Source organism: Heloderma suspectum, chromosome 1 (assembly GCF_057233095.1).
Source record: "Heloderma suspectum isolate Gila_16-S chromosome 1, 16-S_ref, whole genome shotgun sequence".
NCBI lineage: Eukaryota > Metazoa > Chordata > Lepidosauria > Squamata > Helodermatidae > Heloderma > Heloderma suspectum.
In genome coordinates, this window is record NC_139458.1 from 86783722 (window position 1) to 86799574 (window position 15853).

General features: G+C 42.9%; 1 protein-coding gene across 5 annotated transcripts in view; it reads right to left on the reverse strand.

The window, feature by feature from the left end:
* Positions 1-15853, reverse strand: part of TTC17 (tetratricopeptide repeat domain 17) — a 98374-nt gene that overhangs the window by 12337 nt on the left and 70184 nt on the right. For 4 of the 5 annotated variants that reach the window (XM_084851003.1, XM_084851019.1, XM_084851029.1 and 1 more), the window contains 4 exons: positions 12632-12894; positions 10864-11029; positions 7225-7345; positions 56-215 (listed from right to left, as the gene is read on the reverse strand). In XM_084851003.1, the coding sequence (XP_084707129.1) occupies positions 56-215; positions 7225-7345; positions 10864-11029; positions 12632-12894 (710 nt within the window). Of the gene's footprint in view, positions 1-55; positions 216-627; positions 706-7224; positions 7346-10863; positions 11030-12631; positions 12895-15853 lie in introns of those variants that run through there. The other variant, XR_014790350.1, reaches the window with a different exon arrangement.

The window sequence follows — 15853 nt, forward strand, 5'->3', positions numbered from 1 at the left end:
AAGTTTGGAATCCACACAGAGTGTGTTGCGCCCACACATGATAGTGGAAGCCTACCTCTTTCAGTTGACTTTCTCCCATGTAATGAAGACTGGCACGATTGGCAATGCCCTGGAGGTGATCTAGGGTATGCATGCTGGCAGGGAAGTTGGCATTGCAGAGAGGCTCCATGGCTGGCTCTTGCAGCAGAGTGGCAAAATCTATGTGTTCTGTAATACTGGAAAGGAAGGGAAGACCATGTCTACATAAGAAACTAAGTCTTCAGAGAAGGAGGTTGAAGGAAAGACGTCCCAATGCAGCAACAGCTTATAGACTAGCCAGTATATAACTGCACCTGCCAGTCGGTTTCATGTTACTTAGGTTTTTAAAAAAATGTCTGCCCTCCCTTATAATTTATACTTTTTCTCCAAGGAAGCTTATCCATACAATTTAACATGGCAGCAAATAAGTAATAATATTAAAATACAGCATGAAATGAAACCAGCAATAAAATGCTAAGGCTTGGAGGCAGACTAAGTTAGTTGCATTAAGTCCCATTAAAATCAACAGCACAAGTTAGTTATCACTTGTGATTTCAATGGAATTCAATGGGAAATAAGTGCAATCGCTACTATGTCGTATAAACTTACCTGTAAGTGTCACTGAATTCAGTGAAACGTACATCCAAGTAGGTATGTATAGGGCTACATTGTTATCTGGATCCAACCCTAAGAATAATAAATAAAACCTAAAACAGCAGCAGCAACTTTACTCAGCATTAAAAGCCAGGTAAATAAGAAGGACTAACCCTGGTGTCTAAGTTCACTAAACTAGGTGCTAAGAGGGCAGTCCTGGGGGAGACTATTCCAAAGAAGCCTTCTCCCTGATTGGCACCCATGTCACCTCTTATGGGGGCACATGGGGAAGAGCCTCTGATGACAGATGGGCAGGATTTGGAGGGAACAGGCATTCCTTCTGGTATCTGGGTCCCAATCCATATAGGACCTTAAAATTTAAAACCAGCAATTAGAATTGTATCCAGAAACAGACAGGAAGCCAGTGAAGTGATTTTAAAACTAGTGAGATGCATTCGAACCTGACTGATCTCACCCAGTAATCAAGCTGCCATATTCTGAACCAATTTTAGTTTTCCAAGTTGTTTAAAAAGGCAGTCCCACATGCATTGTATTACAGTAATTTAGCCTGAATATTACTTCTGACTGACATGCATCTTAAGACTCACATCTTAAGAACCACATCTCCAGGGCTGGCTAGCACAGCTGCCCCTGCACCAGCCTTGCATCAGAGACTAAGGACTAGGGTGTTCCTACATAACCTCTTTTGTTATCACCCTTTGCCTCAGTTTTCTGGCCTAACAATTTACACTGGGAAAGTGGACAGTATCCTCAATCATTATTTTTATGCTTGTTTAAGATTTGGAGGATCTTGTGGTGTATATGCAACACTTAAGCACACTCTCTTCTCCTAGTGCATCTATATTTTGAGTATAGACTGTCTGCCACTTCATAATTGATATGTGCTTCTATTTTGTTGCCCAGATATGCATTCATGGAAATTTTAGAAGATGATTGGCTGAATATATCTCAGTAGGAATGCTTGCATACCTATTCCCAATTGATACTGATATTCATCCTATGATATTAAAGGAAAAATAAAATGAAACAAAATTGGGAGAGTCCCTTTTCAAGAAAGGGATAGATTTGAAGACCCTCATCTTGCAGAAGGAGCTTCTAATGCTTCTGTCAGCTTATGCAACATACTCTTAGAGGACTGCCTAAGGGAGCAGCAGGTGACTAAAATATCGAACTCAGGGAGCAAGAAAGCAAGTGGCAGCTTTCCAAGGTCTGGATTACTAACAGCAAGTTTCCAAATTCAAGATTAACACATTCATTTAGCATCAGGCTTCACCTGCCCACATAGGATGGTGTAAATTAGGCATGGAAACCTCTGGCCCACAGGGGTGGTGTGTGTGTGTCCATACCTAACCCAACAGCTTCTTCTCCAAGTCCCACTCCCCTCTCCCAGGCTGGTAAAACCATTTTTCTCTGATCACCAATTACTGAGATCAGCAGCCACTCCTTTTCTCAGCACTTAGCAGGGGAAAGCTCTTATCTTTAATTAGCAGCTTATTGGAGATAAGAACTTTTCTAGCGGTCAGCAGGGATTTCCATCCCCACTGTGGTGCACCACATCACAACAGGGATGTAAATCCCCCCCCCCCTGCTGATCTGCAGGGATTCCACCAATAGCTGACCTACATGGATCAGAAGAAGAGAGGGGGCTGAGAAGGCTTAGCTCAGAAGTGTGTGTGTTTATACATATGTGTATGAATGGGATATATGTCTGTGTGTATGGTGCATGTGTATGTGTGTGTAAATTGTGTGGATGGTGTGTTCGTGTCTGTGTGAATTATGTGTGAGGCAGTGGGTGGATTCTGGAATGCCCCCCCCCCCCCCGCCAAAGTCTGGGGGGTAATCTGACCCTCAGGCCAAAAAAGATTATCCGTCCCTGGTGCAAATGTTGACACTGCCAGTGGAACTACATGGATTTTAGAGATTTGTTGACAGGATAGACAGCAAGTCCCAGAGTCAACAGAAGCTGTTGGGGAATGACATGTTTGCTGCTCACTCAGTATAATATTATACTAACTAGTCTGCCAAACAGGTTGTTTGGGTATATCTGGGTGGTATTCATTGTTAGTCCTACGTAGAGTAAACCTATTGAAATGAACGAGACTTAACTTAGTCATGACTAATATAAGTCCTATTCATTTCAACGTGCCTACTCTACCCTATGATTTAAAAGTGGTATTCCATACTGGGCAGGTTCTATAAGTAAACTCCAAAGATGCCTGAGACATTGGTGGGTCTGTATTGGATCCTGACTTAGTCATACTTGGAGCAGACCCATTGAAATCCATGGGACCTAAGTTAGTCCCTGATTTCAATTGGTCTGCTCTTAGGTTTTATTAAGTTTGGATCCAAGCCAATGTATACAAATGTTCAGGTTAAGGTATTGGGGTAGCTATACCTTATTAAGAAAGTGAGACCTAAACATGACAGGAATACAACAAGCTCTTCCTGACAGCTGGCACTAAACAATTACCAGATATAATCTAATTACCAGATATAATCTAAAGTTTAGTGTTTAAGTATATGTTGAAGCAACAGAGCTTGAATAGTACACAAACTACTGTATATCTCAAATGGGAGAAACTTATTTCTTGTAATGAGAGAACCATAAGAATGTAGGAAGCTGCCTTACCCAACATTAGACTATTGCTTCATCTAGCTCAGTATTGTCCACTCTTACTGGCAGTGGACCTCCAGAGTCTCAGGCAGGACTCTTTCACATCACCTGCTACCCGATCCTTCTAACTGGAGATACAGGGGATTGAACCTGGGACCACCTGCATGCAAAGAATGTACTCTACCACTGAGCTATGGTCCATCCCACCTATAATTTTAATTCAAATCCTGTGAAATGTGAAATTTGTCAAGGAATTTTCCAATTCTGTATTGGTTAAGTTGTCCTTTGGTTTTTACTTTTTTTTTGAAGTCTAATAAGCTTAATATCAGAATGTCTAAGAAGAGCGGTTTTCCAATGATTTCTGTATGCCCCCACTTTTAATGTCTAATAGTGTTTATTCATTCTTTTAAAAGTTAAGAGAGGTCATAATTCCATGGCAAAACGCTGGCAACACTTGCACTGAACTGAAGATGGTTCAGGAGTGGCAGCTCGTGCAAAGTGCAGCGGCCAGATTGATAACTGGGTCTAGAAGGTCCACACATATAAGACTGATTCTGGCCCACTTGCACTGGCTGCCTACAGTCAGGGCCAGAAATATTGGAACAAGGGTAACTGTTTTAGCAGTTGGCCTCTGTACACCACCACACTGAAGTTGAAAGGAAACACACCCAGATGGGAGCGAAGTCAGGACTTTCAGCTGTAATTCAAGAGGTTTGACAAAAGTGGGGCACTAGCCATTCAGGAAGGACAGCCAGTGGCATACACACACACCCATCGTTGGGGGCTCATAAGTAATGGAACAAACCATCATCATTTCAAACTTAAGGATCCCCTTTAATAGCTGGATGAAAATCCTTTACAGTCAAGTCTGCCTGAAGTCTGGAACCCATGGACATGACCAAATGCTGAGTTTCCTCCCTCGAGATGCTTTGCCAGGCCTTTACTGCAGCTGCCTTCAGCTGCTGCTTGTTTGTGGGTCTTTCTGCCTTCAGTCTTGTCTTCAGTAAGTGAAAAGCATGCTCTACTGGGTTGAGATCAGGTGACTGACTTGGCCATTGAAGAACATCCCACTTCTTTGCCTTGAGAAACTCTTGGGTAGCTTTTGCTGTATGTTTTGGGTCATTATCCATCTGCAATATGAAGCGGTATCCTATCAGTTTGGCAGCATTTGGCTGAATCTGAGCAGAAAGTATAGCCCTATACACTTCAGAATTCATCCTGCTGCTTTTATCAGCAGTTAGGTCATCAATAAACACCAGTGACCTGGTTCCATTGGCAGCCATACATGCCCATGCCACAACACTGCCTCCACCATGTTTGACAGATAATGTGGTGTGCTTTGGATCATGAGCTGTTCCTTCCCTTCTCCATACTTTTCTCTTCCCATCATTCTGGTACAAGTTAACCTTGGTTTCATCACTCCAAAGAATCTTATTCCAGAACTGGGCAGGCTTTTTTAGGTGTTTGCTGGCGAAGGCTAATCTGGCCTGTCTGTTCTTGAGCGTTACCAGTGGTTTGCACCTTGTTGTGAAGCCTCTGTATTCGCATTCATAAAGCTGTCTCTTGACAGTAGATGTTGACAATGACATGCCTACCTCCGCAAGAGTGTTCTTGACCTGGCTAGATGTTGTGAAAGGGTTCCTCTTCACCATGAGCAGAATTCTGCGGTCATCCACTTTAGTTGTCTTCTGTGGTCTTCCAGGCCTTTTGCTGTTGCTGAATTTGCCAGTTAATTGCTTCTTTTTCAGGATGTTCCAAACTGTTGTGTTGGTCACTCCCACTGTTTTTGTGATCTCTCTGATGGGTTTATTTTGTTTCCTCAGCCTCACGATGGCCTCCTTCACTCGCATGGCCACCTCTTTGGACTTCATGTTGGGAGTTCCAGTGAACAGCTACCAAATGCAAATGTAACACTCAGAACCACCTCCAGGCCTTTTATCTGCTTGATTGTTCATGGGGTACCCAGGAAACAGGCCACATCTGGCCATGCAGTTGCTTGTCAGCCATTCTTTCCATTACTTATGAGCCCCCAACGATAGGTGTGTGTGTATATATGCCAGTGGCTGTCCTTCCTGAATGGTTAGTACCCCACTTTTGTCAACCCCCTTGAATTACAGCTGAAAGTCCTGGCTTCACTCCCATCTGGGTGTTTCCTTTCAACCTCAGTGTGGTGGTGTACAGAGGCCAACTGCCAAAACAGTTACCCTTGTTCCAATATTTCTGGCCCTGACTGTATATGCTTTCAAGCTCAATTCAAGGTGCTGGTTTTAAGCTATAAAGCCCTACATGGCTTGGGACTGCAATACCTGACGGCACACCTCTCCCAAAATGAACCTGCCCGTACTCTACGTTCAACATCTAAAGTCCTCCTCTGGGTGCCTCCTCCAAAGGAAGCTCGGAAGATGGGAACGAGGACCTTCTCAGTGGTGGCCCCCATCTGTGGAACGAGCTCCCTGATGTGGCCTGCCAGGCGCCAGCATTGCTATCTTTTCAGTGCCAGGTTAAGACCTATCTCTTTTCCCAGGCACTTGGCAGCACATGATGAGTTTTAACGGGTCCTGGATGTGTCTTTAGTTAGGACTGACTGTTTAAAGTTGTTTTTAGTTATATGTTGTTGTGTGCTTTTATGTAAATGGATTTTAAACTTTTTATATTGTATTTTAATGTTTTAACTTCTGTAAACAGCCCAGAGTGTTTTGGCTATGGAGCGGAAATGTAACTACTACTACAACTACCACCACTAGTACTAATAATAATACACATGCTTTGCACGCAGCAAGTCCCAGACTCAATCCATACCATCACCAGTGAAAAGGACCTTTTTATCCAAAGCCTTGAAGAGACACTGCCAATCAGAGTAGACAGTACTGAGCTAGGTATACCAATGGTCTGCCCATCTAGACATCACCAGATCTTGTGGCAGTGAATTCCACAAGCTATTTATGCAAAGAAGTACTTTTTATTTATCTGTCCTGAACCTATTTGCAAGTTAGTTTCATCAACTACATCAAGAGCTAAATACCACACGTTCTAGTATTATAAGTGTGGAAGAAAAAGCCCTACATACTGCCTACAGTATGCATAATTTTAAAAATCTCTACCATGGTCCCCACATAGTCATTTTTTTCTAAACTAAAAAGCCACAGATATTATAGCCTTTCTGCATAGGGAAGAAGCTATAAGTCCCTGAGAATGTTGGTTGCCCTTGCACAGCTCTATGATATTCTTTCGGAGATAGGTCAACCAGAACTGTACACAGTATCCCAAATGTGACGGCATCATCGATTTACATAAAAGCTTTATGATAATGGCATTATATTTTAAAAGCCTTTTGTTACAAATTCCCAGCATTGAACTGCTGCTTAACAGCGAGTCAATGTTTTCATTGAGATATCCAACACAATCCCTATGTATCTTTCCTAAGGACTCACAACCAGTTCAGACACTATCAATGTATATGGGAAACTTAGGATCCCACCCCTGGCCCCAGTGGGCTTTCTAAAAATCTCATTTGCCATGTTCTTGCCCTGTTGGGAGAGATGCTTCTGGAATTGTTTATAGTCTGCTTTAGATGTCGCTATTCTGGAGAACTGGGGGAGGGGTAATTTGATGACCCCCGATACCAGATCATTTATGAATCAGTTAAGTAATAAGTCATGTCCTGTAGGGCAGTATTTCTTTCTTTCTTACATTTCTATACTGCCCAATAGCCGAAGCTCTATAAACTGTTGGCAGGCATTGTTAGCAGGTGATGACTTATCTGACATTTGAGGACATGAAGGTGAATAAACCTGGATTATTATGGATGACATTATTAGCTCTAGTAACAGTGTTGCCACAGTAAGTGAAAGGCTAGAGTTTACCTACAGCAAAGTCACAGTTCAGTGTTCCAGTTCATTAGGATGAATATTTTAGGGCATACATATTTGTCCGAGCTTATGCACTGACCCAGTTTTGTTTATAGCAAAAATACTCACTCAATATTTTTAGCAGAAACAGCTAGCCATGTGCTGGCTACTGTGGTAAGCTCTACTCTGCGGAGTTTTATGCACTCATCAGGACTTGGCCAGCCCAAGCTGCGATAGTCTCTCCTTTTTCCTGGAAAGAAGCAAAAATGTTTTTAAAAAGTCACTGTAAGAGTTCTGAGTTGTTCTTCTATAATGGGAGGACCAGCCATTGAAACAGTCAAGTCTGAACTGCTTCCACATCAGTAGCAAAAACGTAACTGTTGTTATAGTTATGAATAATTTCAGTTTAATCTGGTTTGGACATAATGCTAAACTGAGGTTAGCAGAAAATCAAAGCAGAAGCTTCTGGTTCCCTCCTTGCAGCTGCACCAGAAAGAGGTGGGGGAGAGCACGTGAGTCCAAGACTCATTATGACACTTTCCCATAATGATAAATCATAGTTTATTATTATGTCTTAATGCAGCCAGATTCTGCAACATAAATTGCATCAGGTGGTGTAGATGTTAGTGCACATTGATAACTATTGTAAATACTGTTCATATGAGCAATGCAACGTCTGAAATGAGAACACACAGAAGATCACAGTGGCTACTTTTGTCTGGAGAAATCACAATATTCTAGCCATGTGTCCATCCCATTTGAGTCATTAATTTATATATAGAAAAACAAACCGATAATTTTTCATGAGGTATCAATCAACCACAGTTATAAGATAAGAATGTATAGGAAATTCCAAGCTTAAAGAACTTTGGGTTCTTTATCCAGAAAACTGAAATTCTGCAAACACACACACCTGAAAACTGTTAGGGTGGAAACTGAGCCCATAGAGCCCCAGAGCAGTTCTGATTCTGAGGAAGAACAGCAATCCATGGGAGAGGAGCTCGCTCATTTCTCACAAGCATAGCAGCTGGCAGAGATTCCTCCTGCCAGCATTCCTGGGAGAGATAGTGACCCTGGCAGTGAGAGAGAGCTGGAGGGGGGCTTGCTGGATGCTTGGTGCAGATGCAGGAAGCCATGACGGAGGGCGCCGAAAGGAGGCGCTCCGCTCGTTTGGCGCTCAAACAACTATCGCGTCCCGAGGACCCAAGGGAAAGAGGGAGGATCTCTCCATATCCCATAAGTTCAGAGTCTTCCCGTGGTTCCCCTTCAAACGGGGACCAACTGCCTTACCTGGAGCTTAGGCTACTCTGTTATCTTTTCCCAGTGCTGTTCCTTGTTTAGTTGCTAGTGATTAGTATCTGAAAGAGTCATAAAGTAATAATGGAATAAAGCCTTGGAAAGAATCCTCATCGTCTGTGTCCTGAGTTGGCTATTGGAGGGGACAGCAAGGAGGCAGCTAGGGCGCTCCTGACAAAAACTTCACATATTTGCTTAAGATATTCTACTTGCAAGTTTTGTCGAACAAAACTAGATACATCCAGCCATGAGTTGATGAGTAAGTTGTGAATGGGCTGATGTGTGGAAAACTCTTGACACCTAAGACGAGGAGTCCAAGAGGTCTCCACTGATGAATGTAGTACTATTACCAAAAAAGCAACTGATAGACAACACAGGTGGAGGGAGCTGGCAGCTGCCCCATGAAGCAATGCAGACCTTTCCCCTGCTTTACCACAGTGCTCTACACCCCAGTCCTTCTCTGGTGTTTTTGGACAACCTGTTTTGTGTAGCCCTTGACTATGCTACATTTGTTAAATGGGATTTGTGTGGTGCCATAGTTCCCAGCTGCAATCAGCCAGGGCATCTGGAACAATCACTTGGACTGCTGGCAAGCTACATTGCATGAAGCAGGGGTGGCTGGGCCTCTCCTAGCTCCTGGTGTGGTATTCGTGGGAGCTTGTTCCACAATGTCATTCTACTAAAGAGAGAATAAAAACGAAGGGGATAGCCAAGGTGGGTCAGAGACATATTGGTTTTCTCAGAGCTGCAACTTTTCCCAAAGTGTCTGGCGTGCCATTTCACTTAAATATGTCCAATAGGATGTTCTTGATAGAAGGATGAAATGTACATAGGTACACAGTAATAGGGATGGGGTGAGGGTAAACTACAAGCATTTTTAAAGTCCTCACCAACTCGGAATATGGCTCCCACTCATTATAATATACAAGGGAATAACCACCATGATCTGGATTTAAAAGATATTCTTCTACACAGAGGTTCTTTAATAAAATGTTTTTTCTCCTATCACTTTTGAACCCATAGAAACCTACAGTTACTTGCTTATTTGGCTCTAATTCATATACCAGTTATGTGGAATATAACCTGCAAAATTTGCAGGAATTGAATTACACTTTCATTCATGCTCATTCTACTCACGTTATGATTTTGGCTACTGGAAAAAAAAGTACCGCGTTAAACATTTCACTGACTATACTTAAATGCTACATTTTCCTCCTGGGATAGAATTTTGCTTGCTCCCATTTGTCAAACAGGCCAAGGTTGTAAAGCTACGCACACCTACTTGGGAGTAAGCCATACTGAGCACACTGAGACACAGTAAACATGCATAGGATCGCACTGTGCAATATAAACCTATATAATCTTTCATTCCCCTTCACTGATCACTGTCTTGTTGTGGCGAAGGGGCTTGCGTAACTCAGTGAAGCCATAAGCTATGCCGTGCAGGGCCACCCAAGATGGACAGGTTATGGTGGAGGGTTCTGACAAAATGTGGTCTGCTGGAGAAGGAAATGGCAAGCAACCCACTCCAGTATTCTTGCCAAGAAAACCCCATGGAATGTATCACAAAGCTAAAAGATATGACGCCGGAAGATGAGCCCCTCAGGTCGGAAGGTGTCCAATATACTACTGGGGAAGAGCAGAGGGTATTTCCAAGTAGCGCCAGAAAGAGTGAAGCGGCTGGGCCAAAGCCGAAAGGACACTCAGCTGTGGATGTGTCTGGTGGTGAAAAGAAAATCTGATGCTGTAAAGAACAATATTGTTTAGGAACCTGGAATGTCAGATCAATGAATCAAGGTAAGCTGGAGGTGGTCAAATATGAGATGGAAAGATTGAACATTGACATCTTGGGAATCAGCGAACTAAAATGGACAAGCATGGGCGAATTTAATTCAGGTGATCATTATATCTACTACTGTGGGCAAGAATCCCTTAGAAGAAATGGAGTAGCACTCCTAGTCAATAAAAGGGTGGGAAAAGCAGTACTGGGGTACAATCTCAAAAACGATAGAATGATCTCAGTACGAATCCAAGGCAAACCATCGAACTGTGGTGCTGGAGAAGACTCTTATGAGTCCCCTGGACTGCAAGGAGGTCAAACCAGTCAATTCTAAAGGAAATCAACCCTGACTGCTCATTGGAAGGACAGATACTGAAGCTGAAGCTCAAATATTTTGGCCACCTAATGCGAAGAGAAAACTCCCTGGAAAAGACCCTTATGCTGGGAAAGATTGAAGGCAAAAGGAGAAGGGGACGGCAGAGGATGAGATGGCTAGATAGCATCACCGATGCAATGAATATGAACTTGAGCACACTCCGGGAGAGAGTGGAGGACAGGAAGGCCTAGCGGTCCATGGGGTCACGAAGAGTCGGACACGACTTAACAACTATCATTATGATTCAGTTGATGTGTGAATGAAATGCTACCTGAAATTCCAGAAATTTTTCACTCTTATTCTTAAAAAATATTACCTGGTGGCCCAGGGGAAGGTATTTTTGGCCCACTGATCTCCAGTGCCATTTGGTAAAGGTTCTCATTTTCTCCATTTACTCCTTCCTCAACATTTCTTCCAGCAGGCTCTTGTAGATCTAGGCTATCTGTTTTGGGTTTCTTTACACGTTTTACTTGGAATGTGATCTGTCAAAGAAAAACATTGTGAGGGTAACAGGACCAAATATATCAGGCATGCTGTTAAGAATGAAGAGCTAGCTGATTTCCCGCAGACTGAGTCGATTTCAAGGGCAATTTCCAGACAGTTCCCCTTTTTGCTGTATCTCTAGCCACTCTTATTCTGCTTGCATCTTAATGCATCAATTGCACAAATAAAGACATATAAAAATAATGCACTTAACACAAGGTTGGGCAACATTTTCAGCACTGAGAGCGACACTGAAAATGACTTATGAGTTTGAAGCCGGCAGGTAATGAGCATATTCTATTAAAATGTGTGTGCATTGGTGATGGCCAAATCCAACCACACTAGAGCCACAACCTTGCTAGAAAATAGGGCTAACGTGTGGAGAGGTAGCGGCTCTGTGCCTCCTGGCCCTGCTGCTTCCACACTCACTATGCACATCTGCAAAAGGCCATCATCTGGGTGTGCATAGGAAGATGGCCATGCTCAATGCATGGATGTTGAGGTGGGGCCAGCAGGGGGCATATCAGAGTTGAGACATGGTCCCACTCCCTCCACATACTAGCCCAGCTTTCCCCAACCTGGTGTCCTCCAGATGTCTGGGACTAAAACTTCCATCAGCCTCAACTGGCATAGCCAATGATCAGGGGTGATGGGAGTTGTAGTCCAAAGCATGGACTACAACTGGATGATACCAAGCTGGGGAAGGCTGTGCATGGAAAATTAATTTCTGAAAAAGGCTTAAGTCTTTCAGCCATCTGAAGGTGTTAAAAGGTGGTCTGAAAGGTCCCACTTGCTGAGGTCCATTTTGTACTTCGGAATCCATATTCCTGGTCTGGCTAACAAAGCAAGGCTTCAGCTTGAACATTATATTACATTAGCTTGCTAAAGCTGGAAAACAATCGATGACTCTTCTGTATTATTTATTAAATTTATATCCCACCTTTCTGCCAAAAACTGGTGCATGGAATGTGATTAGAGGGAGTTTTGGAACACATACACCAAGATGTAAGGAGGCTGCTCCCAGCAAATTGGTAATGACAAGGTATCATGAAGAAGGAACCTAGGGGGGGAGTGGGACAGAAACAAAGTAAAGGGGTAGGATGAGAGAAGAAAAAAAGGGAAACTGAGAGATGGGGATGCAGAAAGACCTGTGGATGGGAAAATAGAAAAAAGAGGAGGATAACAGATATAGGGGGACAGAGATTTGTGGTGATGCAGACAAAAGAAAAAATGCTATGGGCAGAGAGAGACCCAAGAAGTGCAGAAACAGAGAAAAAGGAAGGGGTATAACAGTACTGAAGTTGTAGAGACTGATGGTGGTGCACTCTGTGGTTAAAAAGAAAAAAAACCCAGTTAAAATTGTAATAAAAATATTTCCATAATTAGAAGAACAATGTGGCTCTTGTGTTAATAAAAAGAGTGATTTAAGTTGTGCATCCCACTGCACTAAGATGGAAACAACCAGCCGGTGCCACCTGTAGATAGCTCAGAGGCAAAATAATGATGCAGAAATAAATCCTTTGAGTTTCAAGTAACCATGACTAAAGTCACTGAAGATCCAAATAGAATGTACACAAGAGATACACAGAGAGAGTTCTTACCCATTCAGTTTCATCATCATCATCATCATCATCTCCGCAATCTCCAAAACAGGAGCTGGCAAGCCCATCTGGAGAACCTTTCTTGAGGACACGGATCCCTTGCAAGTCCATCCGATGGCCTTTCACTTCCAGCGCCCCCTCAAAGGCTTCAAGTGGCCAAGAGTTTTCAAACTCATCCACTAATGCCAACATCTCTTCAGACATCTGAGCATCTGCTATACTCTCTACTTCTTCTGAGCCATTGCTTTCGGCAATAACAGTGCCTGCAAAGGAGGAATGGCAAAATAAATCACTCAGTTAAGAAGTAGTATTATAATTACTGGTCAGATGCTATGCAAAAAAAGCATTGTACTTTGCCTTCACTTATGCCAACAGATGAAACAGTACACTAGGGATGGGCAGCACGTGGCTAGTAGGCTGCGTTTAGCCTCCCAGCTTCCAGTGTGACACTTGGCACAATTTTGCAGCATGGTGGCAGCGGCAAAAAAGTGGTTTGTCATCAAATTTCAGTGGCAAACCGCACCACAGGATGAAAAGGGACAAATTTAGTCTCCGTTGCAGTTCGCTGCTTAATTTGGGAAACAGCTGATTTTGGGGCCAGTACGGCAGGAGTAGTTTTCTGGGAGAGGAAATTGTCCTCTGTGCCCCTGAAAATGCCCATCTCTGCAGTACAAAAACAAACTCAGAAACTCATCATGTTCTTAAGCAAGGTATTTTCCAGATTTGTTAGATCATCTTTCCAGTAATCTCGGCAAAACATTAAAATAGTTCAGAGGGTTGGGTATAAACACAGATTAAGGCTGCAATCTTTTACCTGGGGGCAAGTCCCATTGTATTCAGTGGGATTTACTTCTGAGTAGACATGTATAGCATTGTTCTGTAGGTAATTTTATAATGCCAAGCTGTTTTTATTATTACATTTTTTTTTACAAACAACTAACAAACATTTGGGGATTTAACCAAGATAACCTATTTTATGTGAATGAATGTTCCTCATTCATGGACACAGGTCCCTTAGGGAGGGTAGTAAGCCCTGGGAAACCACAACTGATCAGAATAGGCAATACTGAGTTAGATGGACACACAGACCTGGTGTGCATATAACAGCAAGTGCTGTGTTAAACAACACAGGAATTGGCACGGCTGTGCAAGAGTGAGTGAGCATGCTGCCTGCTGGGCACTTCTGCTTTGAACTAGCTTTGTGAAACAACCCGGGAACACCCTATTCCTGGCTTGTTTGATGCAACGTTTGAACCTAGAACTCTGGGGTGTTGAAGGACAAACAATCCAGAGTTTAAACACAACAACAAACCATGGGTGATTGCTAGGTTAAACTCTGGGTTGTTTAACCCTAAACGATGCAGAGTTCTGCGTTCAGATCGAAAAACTTGGGAATGGGGGTGTGCCTGAGTTGTTGATTTAAGCCAATTCAAAATGGAAATGGAGAGTGTGCAGGAGTCAATTTGCTCATTCCCTTGCTCCCTCAGTTATGGTTATGTGTGAATCAGGCCATAGTCTGACCTGGTACATGGCAGCTTTCTACATTCTTACACAAGCTCTATTTAAAATGCAAAAATGTAACTAAAACTAAGTTTTGCTGTAATCATGAATCCTATGCACTACGGTTGGATCCAAAGGTGCCCTTCTATTCCCAGGAGTCCTTCTGTGAATGCAAGGGCCTTTGATTTGATCCAGTGGAGGCCTCCGCTGATGGAAGGGGCAGGGAGACAATTCCCCCTTCTCCCCCTGCAATCTCCATGCTGTTCTGGAAGTTCCCCAACCCTCCAGAGCAGATTTTCAGGAGCTGCAGGGGGAACTGGCAAAAAATGTCTCCCCACCTTTCATTAGTGCATACTGAGAGCACTCTTTTTATGAGTGGAACTCTGGAGTTTTGGATCCAACCTTAATCTAATGTTCAACCAGGATTATGAAGAGGATCCTCACTTCATATTCACATTCTACAAAAACAAAACATACAACAAATAAGAAGTACTATTTCCCATATTGCCTTCAACAGCTGCTTCAAGAATAGACAACTGAAATTTGAATCTCTTAAGGAGAATTCAGATGACCAGTTCCTGCGGGGAGCCACCGGATAAGCTAATGGTTCATATTAGCTACAATACATCTTCACACAGCGCATAAACAAGCTATGGAATTCGCAACCACAAGATGTAGTGATGGCCACCAACTTGGACAGCTTTAAATGGGGATTAGACAAATTTATGGAAAATAAGACTTTCAGTGGCGACTAGCAATGATAGCTAAATGTTGCCTGGTATCAGAGGAAATATATCTCTCTATACAAGTTGCTGGGGACATGAGCACAAGGGTTCTATTGCACTCATGTCCTGCTTGTGGACTTCCCATAGGCATCTGGTTGGCCACTGAGAACACAGAATGGTGGACTAGATAAGGCTCTGGTCTGATCCAACACAGCTCTGCTTATGTTCTTAATAAAATTTAAAAGTATGGTTGTGTGAACGTATCTTTATTTTCTTCTTACTTCACACGATCCTTTTCACTATGTGATGGTTTTTTTTAACTATACTAAAACCAGGCTACAAATCTTTTAAATAAATTTAAAATAAATAACATGAATTCTCAGTAAAACCCTCTATTCTGCATATATGCTACCTTAAATATCAATTCTATAGACTGAATATAAACATACTTTCATTAAAATACTTTTTTAAAAGATGCAACATCATAATTTTAGCAGATCCTGTTAGTAATTCTGCCTAAAAAATTTATGTTCTAAGGACAGCTGTCAAACTAGATGCAGCTACTTTGAGAGGGAGCACAAAAGGGGGTGGTGTGCACTTTTCTATGAAAAGGAGTTGCTGCTGACTCAGGGAGGGGTGGGCTGTGAGAAGGGCATCCCAAGGGTCTGGGAAACCTGGCGGTCTCCTTGCTAAGTGAGGGATGTTGAACACTTTTCCCCACCTGTCAATTGCTCAACAAACTAGACTCAGTTACTGTGATTGAGAGTGAAACGGGTGTGTGTGCACTTTTCTATAAAAAAAACAGTTGCTGGGGACTCGGGTAAGTGGGGATCTGAAGCAGGGCACCGCCAAGGTTCAGGGCAACCCTTTGAACCCTGGGGATAACCTTGCTAAGGGGTAATTTACACCCTGTTTCCCCACCTGTCAACTGTCAAAGGCTGTCAAACCAGCCTATATACTGTCTGACAGCTTAAACATACAAGGCTCCAGGCACGGC